This window comes from Sinohyriopsis cumingii, chromosome 16 (assembly GCF_028554795.1).
Source record: "Sinohyriopsis cumingii isolate HCF-2022 chromosome 16, ASM2855479v2, whole genome shotgun sequence".
Taxonomy (NCBI): domain Eukaryota; kingdom Metazoa; phylum Mollusca; class Bivalvia; order Unionida; family Unionidae; genus Sinohyriopsis; species Sinohyriopsis cumingii.
The window spans coordinates 43394328-43412890 of NC_142976.1; the positions used below are offsets into that span (position 1 = coordinate 43394328).

At 34.0% G+C, this 18563-nt stretch overlaps 1 protein-coding gene across 10 annotated transcripts in view; it reads right to left on the reverse strand.

The window, feature by feature from the left end:
* Window positions 1-210: 210 nt before the first annotated feature.
* LOC149780323 (GATOR2 complex protein WDR59-like) overlaps window positions 211-18563 on the reverse strand; it is a 180227-nt gene continuing 161874 nt past the window's right edge. For all 10 annotated transcript variants that reach the window (XM_089937186.1, XM_089937183.1, XM_089937181.1 and 7 more), the window contains 3 exons: window positions 15159-15301; window positions 10781-10894; window positions 211-6514 (listed from right to left, as the gene is read on the reverse strand). In XM_089937186.1, the coding sequence (XP_089793312.1) occupies window positions 6387-6514; window positions 10781-10894; window positions 15159-15301 (385 nt within the window). In that variant the 3' untranslated portion in view covers window positions 211-6386. The remainder of the gene's footprint in view (window positions 6515-10780; window positions 10895-15158; window positions 15302-18563) is intronic.

Genomic DNA, 18563 nt, shown 5'->3' on the forward strand with positions numbered 1-18563 from the left:
ACTAAGCGGTTACAATAGTCTACATCTGGTCATATTAACCAAAAAATTATGGAAGAATGGATGGAAAGAGGGATGGACATAAGGTAAACACTATTTAGCCTTCTATAGTCGAGTAGGGACATAAAAATTAATCGTCAAATAAATTAAACATGGCTCCTATCACCTATTCTACGCTCGCATATCATAAATATCTACTGATAAAACATGCCATGTCTTTTACACAAACAATTTATTTTGTCAGAAAATCTGAAAGACGTATTGGGTTGAAAACTAACATAAAATGTAATTAAATAGAAACAAAGAATACAGAACATTTGCATTCTTTCATACAAATAAAATCAATATTTGAAATACATTTAGTTGGTTTTAACAGCATTTTTAAAACATTATTGGCCATATCATGTTAAAGAAATTGGAGCTAAGTATTTTTCCCAATTAGAAACTGAGGCAGCCAACCAGGGCTGGTCAGGTATTAAACACACAAAACATGAATTATGAGTCTGATGCTGAAAAGACTTACAAGAATGTACTACACAAGACTAGTTTTGCATTTGATGCAAAGCTAATCTCAACATAATGTGCCCTGTCTCAGAAGATATAATAATAATAAGGACTTTGTATAGCACCTAACCTTTAGGAGCTCTAAGCACTTTATAACAAAAGACTTACAAGTACCATACAAAACATGACTGAATATTTTAGATACACATACATCCTGATGCTAAGACTTACAAGTACCATACTAAACATAACTGAATATTTGAAATACACATACATCCTGATACTAAGACTTACAAGTATCCTACTAAATATGACTGAATATTTGAAATACACATTTTGATCTTACAAATACCATACAAAACATGACTGAATATTTTAAATACACATACATCCTGATGCTAAGACTTACAAGTACCATACTAAACATGACTGAATATTTGAAATACACATTTTGATCTTACAAATACCATACAAAACATGACTAAATGTTTGAAGTATACATCATTATGTGAAGACTTGCATTAACCATACAATACATAATGAATATTTGAAATATACACACACCTTCATGCTAAGGCTTACAAATACCATACAAAACATGAATGAATAACTGAAATACACATGCGTCCTGATGTTATGACTTACAAGTACCATACTAATTATCACAGAATATTTCAAATACATATACATTCTAATGTTAAGACTTGCAAGTACTAAACATAACTGAATATTTTAAATACACATACATCTTGATGTTAACACTTACAAGTACCATACTCCATACTAAACATAACTTCATACATATCTGAACTTCAGTCAACAAATTTATATAAGAAATGTATCATGTACAAAAATTTGCTGCAAGATGACAAATTAACTAATTTAAAATGATCAACTTTGTGACAAAGATATGCCGAACAAGTATTCAATATTTTTTAATTTGGAAATTCTTTTTGTAAATGATTTCTACATTTTATAACATTATGTTTTATTTTACTGTGTTAATGACTATCCTTCAACATGGTTTCCCATCTGCAATGGTTGAAGACGGTGTGATTCTTTGTCTCTATATATATTCCAAATCTGTGCTGAGTTTCAGTCAATAATGAACAAGAGGTTCAAGTGGGGCAGACATTACTGACCTAGACTACTGACATATATGTCGGGTTGTGAATGCAAATTTGCACACTTACTGAAACTGTACAGCGGAAGGATAAACTTGGAAAGCATAGTTTCTAATGTTGATATGATTTGTCTTATTTCTTAGACTATATATATATATATATATATATATATATATATATATATATATATATATATATAGGATTGCTTTGTTGACATACAGAGGAAAAGCAGGGTACACAACTATCATTGTTCCCCGGATATTTCTCATTCTCATGTGATGCTTTTTGTCAAATTTAGTCAAATTCTACTGAGCAGTTGTTCAGAAGTTGGCCATGCTTGATAGTTCACTGGCATCACCTCAACAAATCTGAAAGATCTTCGTGTTTTCTGAAATTTAGCAAATTGTAATAAGTCATTTCAAGGGTTTTCTGTTTCTAGCAACTGTGGCCATATTTTACAGCATGATCTGAACAATCTCAAAGACCTTCATGCCAGGATGCTATCTGTCAAATCTGGTCAAATTCTGCAGATCAGTTCTGAACAAAAGGATGTTTAAATCTGTTTCTGTTTTTAGCAACGGTGACTACATTTTGATGGTGGATTGGCAGCATATTAACAAATGTGAAAGACTTTCATGCCAGGATGCTTCCCCTCAAATTTGGTAAAATTCTGTTGAACATTTTTTAGCAAAATTTGTTTGAAGACTCTTCTATTTTTGATAATGGCAGCCATATTTTGAAGGTGGATCATCATCATTTGACCAAATCTGAAAAACCATTATGCCAGGAAGGTTATCATCAAATTTAATGAAATTTTGTTGAGCAATGGATATAAATATATTAATGTTTTACTGAATAGCAATGGAGATTTTAAATGTTTATAACAATTTCAATAGCTCCATAATATTGTAATTTTCAAGACTGTAAGGTGTCATCAAGGCAATTGAAACATTTCAATGAAAGTGACTAGTACTCTCCTAATATGCGGAAAAGAAAGCAACTGTTCTTTAACAAAGTACCAAACATTATTACTAGTAAAATGTGTAAAGAGCTGTAAGCGCATGTACAAAGTCTTAATAGACAATAATTAATCTGTCCTTCTGTACTCCCTTATAAGTCCAACTGCAAACTGCCCAGGATCTAGATCTTCTGTTGGCAGATCAGGGTCAATGCAATTTATTAAGAGTTATCAGTAGAATAAGCAACACAGACCCTGACCTACCAGTGCATAGTACAATGGCAAATCTGGCTCTATGCTGCTTGTAGTAGAACTTGACTTATAAGCAGGTAAAGATGGTACTGCAAAAAAGAAATGGAGAAATTTACTTAACTTAGATGAAAATGACTGGGATAAAATGTATTCCCTTCCTTTTCTAGGAATCAAGTGTACAAAACTATGTTTCAATATGGATATATACTTTTTAATAGAACTTTGTATAATTGATCATTGGACTTAAAAATTAAAAGAAGCATACATTTCTAGGAATCAAATTAAAATGCTGATTCAGCTATTTTTGATTGGGATATACAAATTTGTGGAAAAATATAAAGACATGGATAGAGAACAAGTACCATCATATTTTACACTGCAATCTCTTACATGAAACTGTCTTGTTAACAAAGATGACCATGATATATATAAAGAAAGGGAGAGTCAAACCTGTCAGTAATAGCAGCCATCCATTGGAAAAGGCAAAACAAAACTGGAATTTGTGTACAGTTCACCATTCAAAACTGGATTTTTTGAACAAATTCCAATAAACTGAAAATTATTATGATTATTATAATTTTCTGTGTACTATCAACAAAATCATGAAAGATTCATAAAGCCGTTCTCTCCTAAATTTATGTTTACACAAAATTACTGTATTGCATTTATGCTTACACAAAATTAATGTATTACATTTATGTTTACACAAAATTACTGTATCCAGCTCACTCTAACCCATCCTATAAATCATCACTGATCATTGTTTGTTTACAGAGGACTGACTCTTTGGACAGCCAGCTTGTATAAATTAGGCTTAGAAACAGCTGCTCATACTTCAAAAACAATATCTGGATTAATCAGCTTGCCATGAACTGAAACTGCAGCCACCTTTAAAGAGATATTTTAAATACTGAATGACCCTTGACCTAACGAAAAGAAATGTAACTCACACCACTTCTCAAAGATGAACTTTTTCATCAGAGATAGCTTTAATTCACAGGCAAATATATGAAGATACTGAAGCGCAAAAGGTGGCTTCCAATTTTGCTGTGATAACATGACAACAGGTGCTTTGATCCTCTATTCCAATGACAAAAATTGCCTCACTTTTGAATCTGACATATTGACACCTATGAATTACACTGACAATGTGACTGGAGTACAGTGAGTACAAATGAGATAAGACATGTCTGCACATTGATTCACATGATATTCCTTGATCTAAAAAGTGCCTTCCTCATGAAGTAAATGTTTAGTTTGTACAAACTAAGCAGTCACTATAAACACATCACAGTGAATGCTTAAGGCAGGTAGAAGCCAGTTTTATTAGGAAACACCAGTTTACTGATCACAGAAAGCATGAGATACTGTGACCAGGTGACCATTATGTTAAGGTAACTGTTAGGACAGGTTAGACAGCATGTCAGACAAACAGACATATATTTGTAAATTCACAGATGAATATCTTAATATACAGATTTTTCAGAAGATTACAAAAAAAACCTACAAAACTAAAAAAAACAATACATATAACAGGTGCAAATTGGCTAGCTTAAAAAATGTTTTGTCATTCAATTAATTAATAAATATTTGTAAACATGATGATATAATAAATAATACAGCTCTCCCCCATTAAAATATGTCTTGTTATAATGCAATTACAATACTACTTTGGATCCAAGGACTAAAATCTTTACAAATGTTTAACAATATTCGTTGAAAGAAATCATGGTTAAACTTAGTCTTAAAATGTTCATTTCCTTTTCATAAGACTTTTGTGCCTGCTTTACCACAGTTTGGCATAGTATGCTATTCTCAATATATCGCGGTCCTGTATAGATTGCAGTTCTCAATATAATGCAGTTCTGTATATAATGCAGTCAACAGTCATGGACTCCAACTAGAACATCATAATGAAGAAGAGCTGTAACACAGAGTACATGTAGAGTATGAACAGGAAAAATAGGATATCCAGCTCCGTTTCTAAAGCTATTTTTTTTCTTTCTGTCTCTTTCATCTACCACTCTCACATACTAATAAACTGATATCCCAATACAAATTGTCTTTGTTAACTTCTGTATTCGCTTTTGTATCTTTTCCTTCCATATGATGTTGATTATGTTACAAGTATTTCGTAAAGCTGCCTTGAGATGGCTCTCCATCCCACATTTGAAAGACAGTGGCAATTATATACTTGATACTTGTGGCCATGCAGATCTATCAATGTGAACCTAGGGCTGTTTTTTTCTTCTTCTCTCTTGTGTCTCAGAAGCTTGATTTCTCCATTTTTAAAAAATCAAAATTGTTCATCTTCCTGCAGTGTACAATCTGTGCTAATTTGTTAGTGTATGGATCCTTGCTGAAGTGGTCTAACAGCTTGACCTTTAAGACCTTATTTTTCAAAGATCTAAGTTCAAATAGTGGTTGTATTGAATTGTTGCCAAATTTAGATGGGAAGCCTGCTCTTCTATGGCATTCTCACATCTATTTAACAAGCCCTGCATACACATCATAAGTACCCTAGCTACACTGCTGTTTATTCTTATTACCTAAAGAGCCTGCTATAAACATGAAATAAAAATAAAAGATTGGAGAAATAAAAGATTCTGATTGCAATTAAAGAAAAGAGCTCAAAGAGAATGACTTTCTAATTGAGTTAAATTATTCTTTTCTTTCTAATTATATTAATTTTGTTGACTTTATTTGCTAATAGTGTGTGATATCATTATATCATACCTTTATTTTATTAAGAATTTATATTTTCAAAATGAATGGTTGCTTCTGAGGAATCAATCAAAGTTTCTGTGGAGAACCTTGCATGTACTGTACAATCTGACCAGTGTGATCCAGTCACTAAGAATATGCATAACTGTCCAATTATTCCACCTGAAAACTTTTGTCCTCATGTGACTCAAACAACAGTATAAACATACAAATATTCCAACCAAATAAACAAACCCAGATATGCTGTTTCCCTCTGAGGCACTGATTATCAAGTTTCTATTTTATCATCATTTTGTCTCTAAGATCCACCTCTGACCCATTCCTAATCATGAGCCTCCAATCAGAATTTTTCTCTTTATTTGCTTGATAATTAAATTATATGCAAAAAGACCACATAACTGTAACTTGAATATCTGCTATTTTTAAAACATAAAAGTACTTGATAACACATTAAACGATAGGTTACTATCAGCATAAAGAGCCAGAAGCCACATTCCCTCCAACCACAATCCAGGACAATCTGCACTGCCTCTTTAGTTTCTTATGGCCTAATCCTTATGTATCAGCAACCTATATATATATATATATATATATATATATATATAAGATCAAAGAAAAGAATATCTCCTACAATGGGAAGATTCTAGTATCAGAGAGTTTCCTCCGATGGGCAAAGATCTGATATTCAACATAGTTCTGGAGACATAATTTTGACATGGAATAATCTTCCTTCCTCTGACACTAATTTTTTGCTTTCTTTCTGTAGGCACAAGTCTAATGTAGATCTGCATTTCTTCTTGTGGATCCTTTATACAATATCTGCCGCATCAAAAAGGGTCTCCATTAAGACAGAAGCATCCACATCCAGTGGGACATTTGTCTTCCAGCTGGAACCACTCCAGCATGTGTTCAGCATGTCCACCATGACTACACAGCAGGCAAAAATTAGAGGCTCCTGAAAAGTAAGAGACTCAAGATGACCTGAGATCACTCACCTATCTTACACTGACCCAAAATCCAAGAGAAATGGCAATTTACTGGGTGACATGAATTAGATAATAAAATTCCTGTCAGAGTACATTGTATTTTTAAAATAAATTTGCAATATGAGACCGTAGAGCTGGATTATATTTTACCAGAATATAAATATCCTCTGAACAAATATGAAAGGTCCTGATGTCAGTTCAAAATAGGCAATATATGGTGGCTAGTATAAATGGTGATGGAAAATCCCATGAAAAGCCAGTAAGAATCACCAATCTGTGGGAAGCTACTGGCAACCTTCTCACTTACCCACACTGGCCAAGATAGATACTTTAACCCAAATGGACAGATGTGAGATGGCAGTGATTGGTAATGGTAAAGGAGAGCACTTTAGACCACTGGCCACCCACGGCCCCTCTTTATTCATGTGCAAGACATCCACAAAATTTTGTCAAGGAATATCGATGAGAAACAAAAGTAATTCTGCAAAGGCAATTTTTCTTTGTCCCATAATGACCCTTTTTTTGACCTTTTGGCTCCACAAACTTTGGACAAGATATGTGATCTAGAACTAAACTTACTATGCCCAAAAATTGTCTTCTTTCAGTCACAGTGCCCTTTGATGTTTTGACAACATAATCATTATGCTTCTTTCTTCCTGATTTGTAAGTCATTCACAAACTTTGGTGAAGGTACATCTTCAATAACTAACTTTTGTGTGAAAGCACTTTTCTCCTTTCAGTCATAGTAACCTTCATTACCCCAAGTGCAAGCTATCCACAGGGTTTGGTCCAGGTCTGTGATGACGAACCATTGTTATTGTGCAGAAATGATTCTTTTTTCAGTTGTAGTTTACCTTTTGACCTCAAACATATATAGACTTTTTCCTTATCCCGATTACAATCCATATACAAAGTTTGAACTAGGTATGTGACACAGAACTAATGTTATTGTACAGAATGCATTTTTCTTTCATTCAGTGACCATGACCTTTGACCCCAAAATTGATAGGGTTCTTTCCAACTGCATGTCATCAACAAAGTTTGGTAGCTGTAGATGTTGGAGAACTGGAGTTATAGTGTGGAAGCCATTTGTCTGCTTTTAGTCACTATGACCTAGGCCTTTGACCTTTTTACTCTAAAACTGATAGCATTCTTCCTTACTTGGAGTAAGGAAGAATGCTGCACTTGGAGTGCAGCTACTCACAAAGTTTGGTAGCTGTTGGTGCTGTCAAACTCTAGTTTTATTTGGAAACAAAACTGGTAAAAGAGATGGATGGATGGACAACATATTATGACATATACAAATTTAACCAAAACCTTAGCACAAATTTTCTGAGACTGTAAACCATAACTTCTTCATAATGATAAATGAAAAGCATGATGAGAATGTATCAAAGGGTTTAGGAATGAGAAAAGTTTGACCAAAACCTTAATGCAAATTCTGTATGACTGGGACTTAGGTGAAATGGGCCAGTGTGCATGAAAGAGAATCAATTAACCAAGTTTCATAATAGTTCATGATAAGAATGATGAGAATCTAACAAGGAAATACAAGCAAATGAAAATTTTAACCTCACTATTGACACAACCGCTGCTGCCATTTTTGTCAGAAAAGTGACAGCTATGTCTCTAATCCAGGAGTATTTGAGATTCATCATCCATTTGTGGTTGAACATGTATTTTGTCATCAATAAAATGACAAAGTGAATGTTCATCATGCTTTATTCCCCATTTGCATAGTTTATCAACTCCCTTAGCTGTGTTAAAACCCTTGCCCTTTTGGCTCGGGCTTGAACAACCCCTCAGGATTCAGTGAACAATCGATACCAGAAAAAAAATCTGTGATGCCTAGAATGATAACTGCAACTTGCTGACAGTTTGAACTGAACTGATATGTACATTGTTATCATAGGATCACTGCCATTGCTGCCTTTGTTTCTTTTTAACATACCGTATTTGATGTTATTTTTCGTACATGAAAAAATAATTATTAATTTCAGTGTCTGAAAAATTAAATGTAAAATAAATAATTATCATTTAGTAGTACTGACCGTGTACAAAAAATAAAGGGATTGTACCTGAACAGGTTCTATGAAACAATTGCTACTTGACAACCTAACGGTACAAACGTACAAAGTAAACGTACATATTCTGTCTCATTCTGCTCTCAGCTCAAGAATCTTAACACAATATAAAAAAAGTACTCCAAAATTTTTGTTGTTATTAATGAACGAAAGAGAGATACAGAGAGGGGGGAGAGGATTATGTCTCATTGTGCAAGCTCGTCTGAATTTAGAGCATCTGTAGCTGTTATGTTGTGTAATGTTGGCAAAACGATTAAGATGGTTTGAACATGTATTAGTTATGGGTATTATTTATTGGTAAGTTGTACACAACAATATAAGACCACACTGTCAAGAAATTAGGCGCAACTTGTATTTTTACATTAATAAACTCATTATCAAATTGCAACAACTTAAAATTACACACGTTTTAGTTAATGAGCATGAACGTACGCGCGTATGTGTGTATGTGAGAAAGAAAGAGATGAAAGAAGGAGATGAAACAAAATTTTTCCAGTGTACAAGACTGTATTTATTCAGGGTGGTTTTTATTTTTAGCACTTGCAATGAGAAAAAATGATTGTTACCTGACGATTGTGATAATCCTCATGTATTACGACCCTACTATATTCCATTATCAATAAACACTGCTAAATCAACAATTCATTCGTTTTAATTACGATGTACATTGTCACAACAACCACATGGCTATGCAGTGTTATTTACACGGTAATTAAACATGCTCAGCCTTCGGGTTATTCCAGTTGAAACCAGATCGAGTGCAAGAATTGACAGAAGAGGTCAAATCAGCGAGGCAGCCAGTAGGGAAATGAGGTTCTCTTTAGGGAAATGAAAAACTGTCACTGTGCTATTAAAGCTGTTGTTCACACAGCAGATGTTATAAGGACAAGTGATCATATGCATTACTTGTCATTTGAACTCGCCAATAAAGATAATAGTGGGGTATATCGTAGAATAGATTTGCAAAAAAATGTTAATTATATCCAAGTCAAAACAGAACAAGTACTTAGAAGATAGTATATGTATATATACAAATCGACTTAACGGAGTCCGTGACTTTCATATTTACGATAGAAAATGACTAGGTTTTCATATTTTATGTTTGTATGACTATAATGAAACAATAAGACTAGTTGACCAATGGTCTTTGGTCTTCACTTTAGTGTGTACTGAGATGTAATATTTGTTGGATAAGAAAACACCTAATGTCTTCCGAACTAATTTTAAAATGCACGTGGTGTTTTGTGAAGGTGACAGACTTAACAAGCAGAACTAATTAATGATAATATTTAAAGGTATGGTCTGTGAAGTCCTTTGTCCATTTGTTAATAAATACCAGTATATATTGTAATGACAATAAGAGAGCTTATAAACATGGGCACCCGCAGGATGTTTTTGTAGGGGGTGGGGGGCAATCAGTCATGGCTAGCAGAGTTAGTATAGTAAGCAGTCTGAAACTAAAGCTGATATTTACTAAGCATTTTGAACAGAATCTTATAACATATTTTCAGCTTCAAATGCACGATTAAACTTTGGTATATTTTTGAATCCGTTTGAAATGGGAATCTGTCTTCAGTTTTAACAAAATGAAATATAAATAACAGATAAATAAAAATGCAACGAAAACAATGATTTTATGTCTTATTCTTGGCTGTAAAATTTAAAGGGCCGTACTTTTTTTTTTATCACTTTGGCAAAAGTAAATCTTTGCAGTATATCGTTTTATGTATGAAAAATAATAGGATGACGGAAACAATATTAAATTTTGTGTACAAAAAAATATGATAGAATTAATTAATTATTATTTTATGGTTTGATGGTGTATGAAAAATTAAAGGGTACAAAAAATAACATGAAATACGGCAATGCAACTTAAACAGATTGGATGAGTAGCAATAATGGACGGAAATATGGGTTCACAGAACACCAAAAAGTTTTGATTCACCCTGCCTTTCAGTAAGCTTTAACATAAAAACTTAATAAACACTGTAAATGTTTATACCTTAGCCATGCCATGAAAGTCCAGAAAGTGTCTCACTATTATTACAAGATGAAAACACTGAAACATAATTGCAAATTTTAGGACTGTTCCTCTGACCCCAGTATGACATATCACACACTGAAACATAATTATAAATTTTTGGACTGTACCTCTGACCCCAGTATGGCATATTGCACACTGAAAGGCCAACATTAAACAGTTTTCATTGTCACATCTGGCACCTATGGCATTTCTTCCACAGTATTGGCACACCACTCCGAATTCTGTAAGAAAAAAAGCTGATGGGTTACGAATCTGCAAAAGTCAATCTTCTCTACCAATCTATCCAGCCCTCCTTTTACTTACTTCACTCTCCCCAACCCCATCTCAAAACTTCTGTCAATATTTACATGAACATGTACATGATAAAGCCACAAATCTGGGGGGGGGGATGAAAGCAAAAACACAATCAAACATTTAAATTACTCTTTCAAAGGGGTATGCATTATACAGCTTATGTTTGACACTAGTTCATGTCATAGGTAATTTTTTTCACCACACACATAAACAGATAATTTTTATATCAGATTAGAGAAGACTGTTTTGAACAAGGCTATAATGATGTACTGAATCACATTAATTAAATTTTCAGAAATAAAATAAATTAAATTTTCAGTGTTTTAGTGCCAATTCACCACACTGTATTACTGTTGTACCGATTAAAAATTCATTACATTTTATCAATATTCATACCTGTCGCCTTTACAAAAGCCAAGTAAGGAGATTGAATAAAAAAATAGGCAGATTGGGACCTAAAATCTGGAGTTTTTTGCGGCATTTTTAAAGCCTGATTTTCACTAAATATTGTTGATTTTCCACATCGAATACACATGAAATTCTCCACGGATGCGCCATTTCTCCCTTTGACATGCCTACTTTTCTCCCCTGTCTCTGCCTTTTTTGCATATTTTGGTCAGCTATGGTCAAACTGCACAATAGCTAAAGTTAGTCTCAAATAAATAAGCAAGAAAGCTAGTCTGACTGATTGACAGTTAATCTTTATCATTGCAACTATCCTGTGAAAAGGACTGGCCCTCCAACATAATTCAAAGAAACCATGTTCTACAGTGTGTTATGTAAGCACCAGCAATTGATTGGCAAATAAATGATGCCCTATTTTGTTGTAACTAGCAGTGCCTAAACATACAGTCTGAAGCTACCATACATGTGGCAATTATTTTTCCCACATTTTATATCCCACCTTATTTTCTTATTCTCAACTCAAAAGGCATTCAACATTGTTTAATAAATAACATATTTATTTGAATTAGTTTTTAGAGGGAACATAAGCTGCAAGGTATGTTTCTTCATTCCTTCTTTTAATTTAGTTTAACGATGAGAATTAATGTTTGTATTTATGGTACAATAATGCCAGGTGTTCACTTGTACAGTGTAATGCCAAATGTTAAATCATGTAAGTTTCTTTGGTGGGAATGGAAATGCTACAGCATCAGTGATAATTCTTGGGTTTTAAACTAATTGCTGACATTGTTATTGATGTGGTTTAGTTTTGCTGTGGTTTATTATCTAATTTTAGTATTGTTGCAGAGGAATAAAAAATTCATAAATTGATGTGAATAAAGTTTTAATTTAACATTCTATTTACTGGAGAATAAATTCCTTTGTAGTGTGATAATAATTATTTCATTACAACAATATTCACGGGTGATTAAATAGAATATGGCTTCTGTTGATCGAATAAGATATATATTGGTGTAGGGTCTTTTATAGGAGAAATGAATATCAACAGACATAATGTAATAATCAGGAGCTGTCTGCAAAAGTCTGGAGATCATATAAAATTGGGAGGTAGCCATGGAACAACCCCAAAAATGGTGAGGTTTTTACTCCTGGCATGCGAGCTAACAGGTATGAGTGTTCAGTGTTTCAAGTGCCATTTCAGTGCTACTTTAAAATTTATGACATTTTATCAGCGGTATTTTATCACACAGCACTGCTGCTGTACTGAATAAATATAAATTTTATCAGTGTTTTCGTGCCATATCAGCTGCCCTGTAATGTATTACATTTTATCAGTGTTTTCGTGCCATATCAGCTGCCCTGTAATGTATTACAATTTATTAGTGTTTCAATGTCAATTCATCACCATTTTATCACAGTTTCAGTGTCATGTTCACTGTATCAAACTACTACTGTACTGAATAACTTATTACATTTTATCAGTGTTTAAGTGCCATTTCATTGCATTTCTGCTGTTTTATTGAAGAAATTCATTACATTATATCAGTTTTAGTGAAAAAAAATTCACTATATTGTACTGTTGTACTTAATAAATTTATAATATTTTATCAGTGTTTCAGTGTCATTTCACTGTACTAATAAATTTATAATATTTTATCAGTGTTTCAGTGTCATTTCACTGTACTTGTCTGTTGTCTTATTCAATACATTCAATACTCTTCTGGTGAGGGGGACTCATGCTGATAGGACTTCCTGTATTGGAGGATTTTTAATATGAATGCCATGATTCCCATACTGGATATCAGACTGGCACCATTTCAACCTGACATTATAAGAAGTCTTGTGGAGAAAGCAGCCATAGACATCATTTCTGCTAGCAAAAAAAGAAACTGCTGACAACACCAATAATTATTCATGACTGACGAAGAATAAAGTAACTTGTTTAGGGTAAGTATCATGCTGTATTGATTCTTCATTGATATGGGTAGTGATGTGGAAAAAGTACTGATAATGTTGTATCATTTCAACTCTAGTGAAAACCCCATGTCGCTCTGGCTATCTGTTCAGGAGGAGTAACAATAACAAAGAGATTCAAAATGACCATGATGGTGGTCATATTGGTCTTTGTATCAGTACCATTTTCATCTTGGGCCAGCTAGACATTTTAATAAGTCTTAAGGTGAAAACCCAATGTCAATGCCCAGGAGGAGTAGCGATAAGATTTTTAAAATGGCTGCTGTAAGGGTCATAATGGATGTTTCAGCAAAACCAATTTCATCTGGGACCAGCTAGAAAAGGGAATCGATGTATTGGTCAAGTTTCATCGCAATCCTCAGAAGTAGTTAAGGAGGAGTAGTACTAGCAAACTTGTGTTAATAGATGAATGGATGGATGGTGGATGACAGACAAAAGGTCACCCATAATCTCTTGTGGTCTATAACCAGTACAGCATAAATTACATTTAAAAGGTGTTTTGTTTTCATTTACCAGTCACTACAATTAATTAAGATCATATAGGTTTTATTTTAATTAGCTGACTGGCAATATAAATTCAAGAATCAACTGAATGTTTACTGAACTTTATTCTGTAAGCCAAGCTATTACTGTCAGTCAGCAGTCTTCTTGTTATAAGAACATAGTGTGATTAACAGGCAGAAAAACTAGAACCAGACTGTTACCATTAAGCAAATGGCAAGTAATAGTGCAGACAAGGACCATTATCAGAACCACAAGTGATAGGAATGCCAGGGTACATTGTCACACCTCAATATCATCTCCTTATGCATGTTATCACACCTTAGTCTTGCCTGCATGTTATTTGGAATTCGGACCCACCTTCATAAAACACCTTAACTTTGAGTAAAAAATTCTGCTCAAAATTTGATTATTGATTATATGTAAATTCTGATAATATAACTGCTTTAAATCTACATTTTGAAACTAGTTATGTGACACTGACCTTAAAATATAACATTAAAGAGGAAAGATTTTTTTATTTGAGTATATGTTCAGGAAAGCTTTATGAAAGCAAGCCAGGTTACCAAGGTCACCAATGAAAGGAATTCTCTGACAAAAATGAAAACATTGAATAGTTACACAGTACACTGACTGGCTATCGTAGGGGGTGCTTAGTAAATGGGTGCTTAGTAAATGTAATTCTGTATTAAGTCTGGCACAAGTTTATATTCTACACATCAGGCCAAACTATTGTTTGAAGGCAAAACTTACTATTTCAAAGTTTGCTGTGAATGAAATGGTGGATGCTGACATTCAGTGAATACAGGAATTATTTATTAAATTTTTCAGGGCAGCAACATTGTATAAAGTGTGAAATTAATGCAAAAAGCACCCCCAAAAAATCTGCTGCTATCATGGCAAATATTGGGCCATCAAAGTCTGGTACCGTGGATGGTGGACAACTGGAGTTATTCTGGGGAAACCATTTTTCCTCATTCAATCACAGTGGCCTTGGCCTTTTACCTTAAGACCCCCAAATCAAAAGAATTCTGCCTTACTCCCTGTGCAAGCTTTCTGTGAAGTCTGATAACTACAGATGATGGAGAGCTCAAACTATTGTGGGGGAACCAATTTTCTTCTTTCAGTCATAGAGACACTGATCATTCAGGTCATGACACCAAAATCAAAAAGGTCATTCCTTATCCCAAAAGCATGCCATCCAAAAGGCTTGGTAACTATCCAGTTTGAGACAATGCAACTTATAGATGGATGGACAACATCACAACATAATACCTTATGGTGGGCATATAAAAGAAAAAATTTATTTACCTATCCCACTGTGTGACTCAGGAGGGGTACTGATATGTTTAAGGACCTCTGCAGATTTTGTCAATAGTTTCCAGCAGTACAGGATGTTGGCATAAGTTTTGAGGTACTGCTCATACTGAGCCTGACGGGAGGGATCTAATAACCTGAAGAGAAAAACATAAATATCACCATCAGGATATCTTTTTAAAATCTAACTTTTATCTGTTGTGAATATTTTGGAACATCCATGTGCGTAGTTTCCGATTCCATCAAATATTTTGCAGGCATATAATTGACAATACTGAAAATCATACTGGTTCATGAAAAATGGATACACAAATGATCTTCTGTAGGTATACATAAGAAATTTATAAAATTAATTAAATAATATATTCTACGTACATACAAGGGGGTTCTAATTTGACATAAAGTGGTAAAATTTCTGTGATAAACTGCTATAGTTGTCCATTTCAAGCAAAATGAACCACCCTTCTCAAAACTGCCTTCCCCCCTTGATCTGTCCTGAGTCATGTTATATAATTTTAAATTGTGTTGGTAAAGTACATTACTGTGTGAGCTATTTTCTGTCATAGTGCAACATACATACATAAAACTACAGGGCATATTTTATGTGTGTGTGTGTGCGTGATTTGGATTTTTAACATAGCTTTAACAACATTTCAGTCATATCGCTAGGATGTCTGCAGTGTGGCAGTTTATAGTGATGTCTAGCACTGGGGCATCATGCCGCAGACATGTAGCATGATGTCCCACCCAGTCACTTTATACTGATACCAAGCCAACCAGTCCTAACACTAACCTCTTAATGCTGAGCTCCAAGCAACGCAGCTGTTAGTACCATTTTTGTAAGTCTTTGGTATGACTTGGTTGGGGATTGAACCTATGACCTCCTGCATCTGAGGTGGACACTCCAACCACTAGCCCACTGGAGCAGCTGGCATATTTTATTCTGAGTTGGCAAAATGAACAAGTTTTAGATGGTTTGGGATTAGGATGCATTCCAAGATCATATCAAATTTCTATGGCTTAGAAGGAAACAAATGCATACCTGCCAACCTTCCGGACAATAAAGGGTGATCTAGTTAGACTAAAAAAAGTGTTCTGAGGTCCAAAAGAGTGTAGGGTGTTAGAGTGCACATGATGCAAAAAAAGTGACATCATGCAATTAAGTCATAAACACAAATAAGCCAAATGATAATGACTGAAAAATCAAATCTAAATAAAAACAAAATAAAATAACAGATTTCTTTGAACCATTTTATACATACTCAAATCAAAAGCAAATCTGGGTTAGAAAACCATGTTTCTTCAAGAACAACACTTATCCAATCATATTAATGTTGGAAAAGAATTTCTACTATCTCTTTAATCAAGCAATTACAAAAAGATGAAATTTTTGGCCTTTATAGAACATACAGATAAAAGGAAGAAACTCCACATTACCTCCCCTGACCTCCATTGAAAAAAAAAACCCTGTATTCTCTCTATAAGGATAAACCACACTCCTAACATGTGACCAGAACAACGCCTTGTCATCCAAGCCATTACACTCATACCAGTTACGAGAAGAGAAACTAAAGAGTTTTCTTACTGAGGAAAATATTCCAGGTGAATCCAGTAAAGACACTGTACTACACCCATGGAAAAGTTGTGCCAATTTCATCTAGCATGGTGACAGTCTGCGTTACCTCTATAATGCAATATCATGCAGATGAAAGCAAAAGAACACTGGCTATGTCTGCAAGCCAACAGTTTGAAATATGTCTTGGATTGAAATGTTCCACTTGAACATGAGGCTTGGAGAGATAGCTCTAATTTCTTCAGCTGAAATGTTCATCAGCCATGCCTGTCTCTGGAAATCTCGGGAAATGACAAACAAATTACCCACTTCGGCCATGAAGCAAGGGTTTCGGTGGTTATATCCTCTTTCCCTGGCTACATCAGACGAGAGAAGCATTGTCAGGCCACATGGCACCTCTCAATCTGCTTTAAGTAGTCTTTGATCGCATGGACCAGGTTTTATATCTCTGTCTCTCTAGACTTATAGCTGGAGAAAGGGGAGATAACTTTTTCATTGCCTGCTGATGGCAACATGTCCTTTGCTTTAAAACCTCGGTGCAAGCACAAAACCATCTGATCTTAACTGGAGATGGTGTGGGTCCACTGAAAGAGCATGCAACTTGCACCCTGCATGCTGAAGTGAAAAGCTATCAGAAAACATGTTTTGTATGATAGCAGCTTCAACATATCATGAAGAAACCTTCAAATTATCTGAAGTGAGCCATGTTATCAGCCATGCCTTATTTCTTTTAGTATATAGATAAATCCTTTTCAGGACCAATGTCCACTCTACCATGATGCCTGAATGTGTCTGGTATCATCAAGCAGTCGACTTGAAAATGAACTGGAGTTAAGGGTATTTAATTTATATTTGTTAGTTTTTCTACGATTATGTATAACTGTATTTGGACTTGACCTTATCCAAAATTGAGTTCATGTTGTTCCTGACGAGAAGCAGTGATGTTTTTATTTTGTAAACAAATAATACATAGTTAATAATTATCTAGGAGTTATACATTAAAATATTATTTATTTAAAAAATATTAGGGTTAAATATTAGGATCATTATCTTATTCTGAGTCAAGGACATTATGTTTACCATGTTATTTCAATTTTAGTAACAGATTTTATCTTGTTGACAATTTAGAATTTTCTAGAAATGAACTTTGGACCTACATTCTGGCTCTTCTTTTGTGTCTTACTTTTTATATATAATCTTGCTTACTTGAAAAAGTATTTATTTCTTGCTTTAACAGGTTTAAGCAGAATCATTCTTATTGTTGTGTTCAGTATTTGATTCTGGTGAAGTTATTTATTCAAATTAGTATGTACTGGAAATACAAAGTGCTCTTAAATAATATTCTTGGGCAGAAATATTAGCTTGGAATTATAATGAATTCAAACAAGGACATCTTGGATTTTATTAACGTGATTAATTGGAAGACTGTTGGCACATCATCACACTTCAGGGTACTGGAACATTAGTACATTCAAGACTACAGGCACATCAACACCTTCGGAACTGGATCTAAATTCTAACACCACTGGAATTTAATTAGAACTTTATTCATTAGGATGGGTAATATAAAGTTTTGGAATATTTTGGGATTTTATTCATATTACTGTAAGTTCTTTTAAAATTTTCACTTTGTATTTTAGAGAAATAAATTTTTGTTAAACTGTTTTTGCTCTTTTCTATTACTTAGTTTAAGACCACAGAGTTGTAATACTGAGGCTAAAATATCTCCTTGGAAAATCAAAAACCCCTCCCAACTGAGTTAAGTTGCATCCACAGACAAGGTTTCTGATTCCAGGACAGGAAAGATGAAGGTTGTCAGTTTGTAA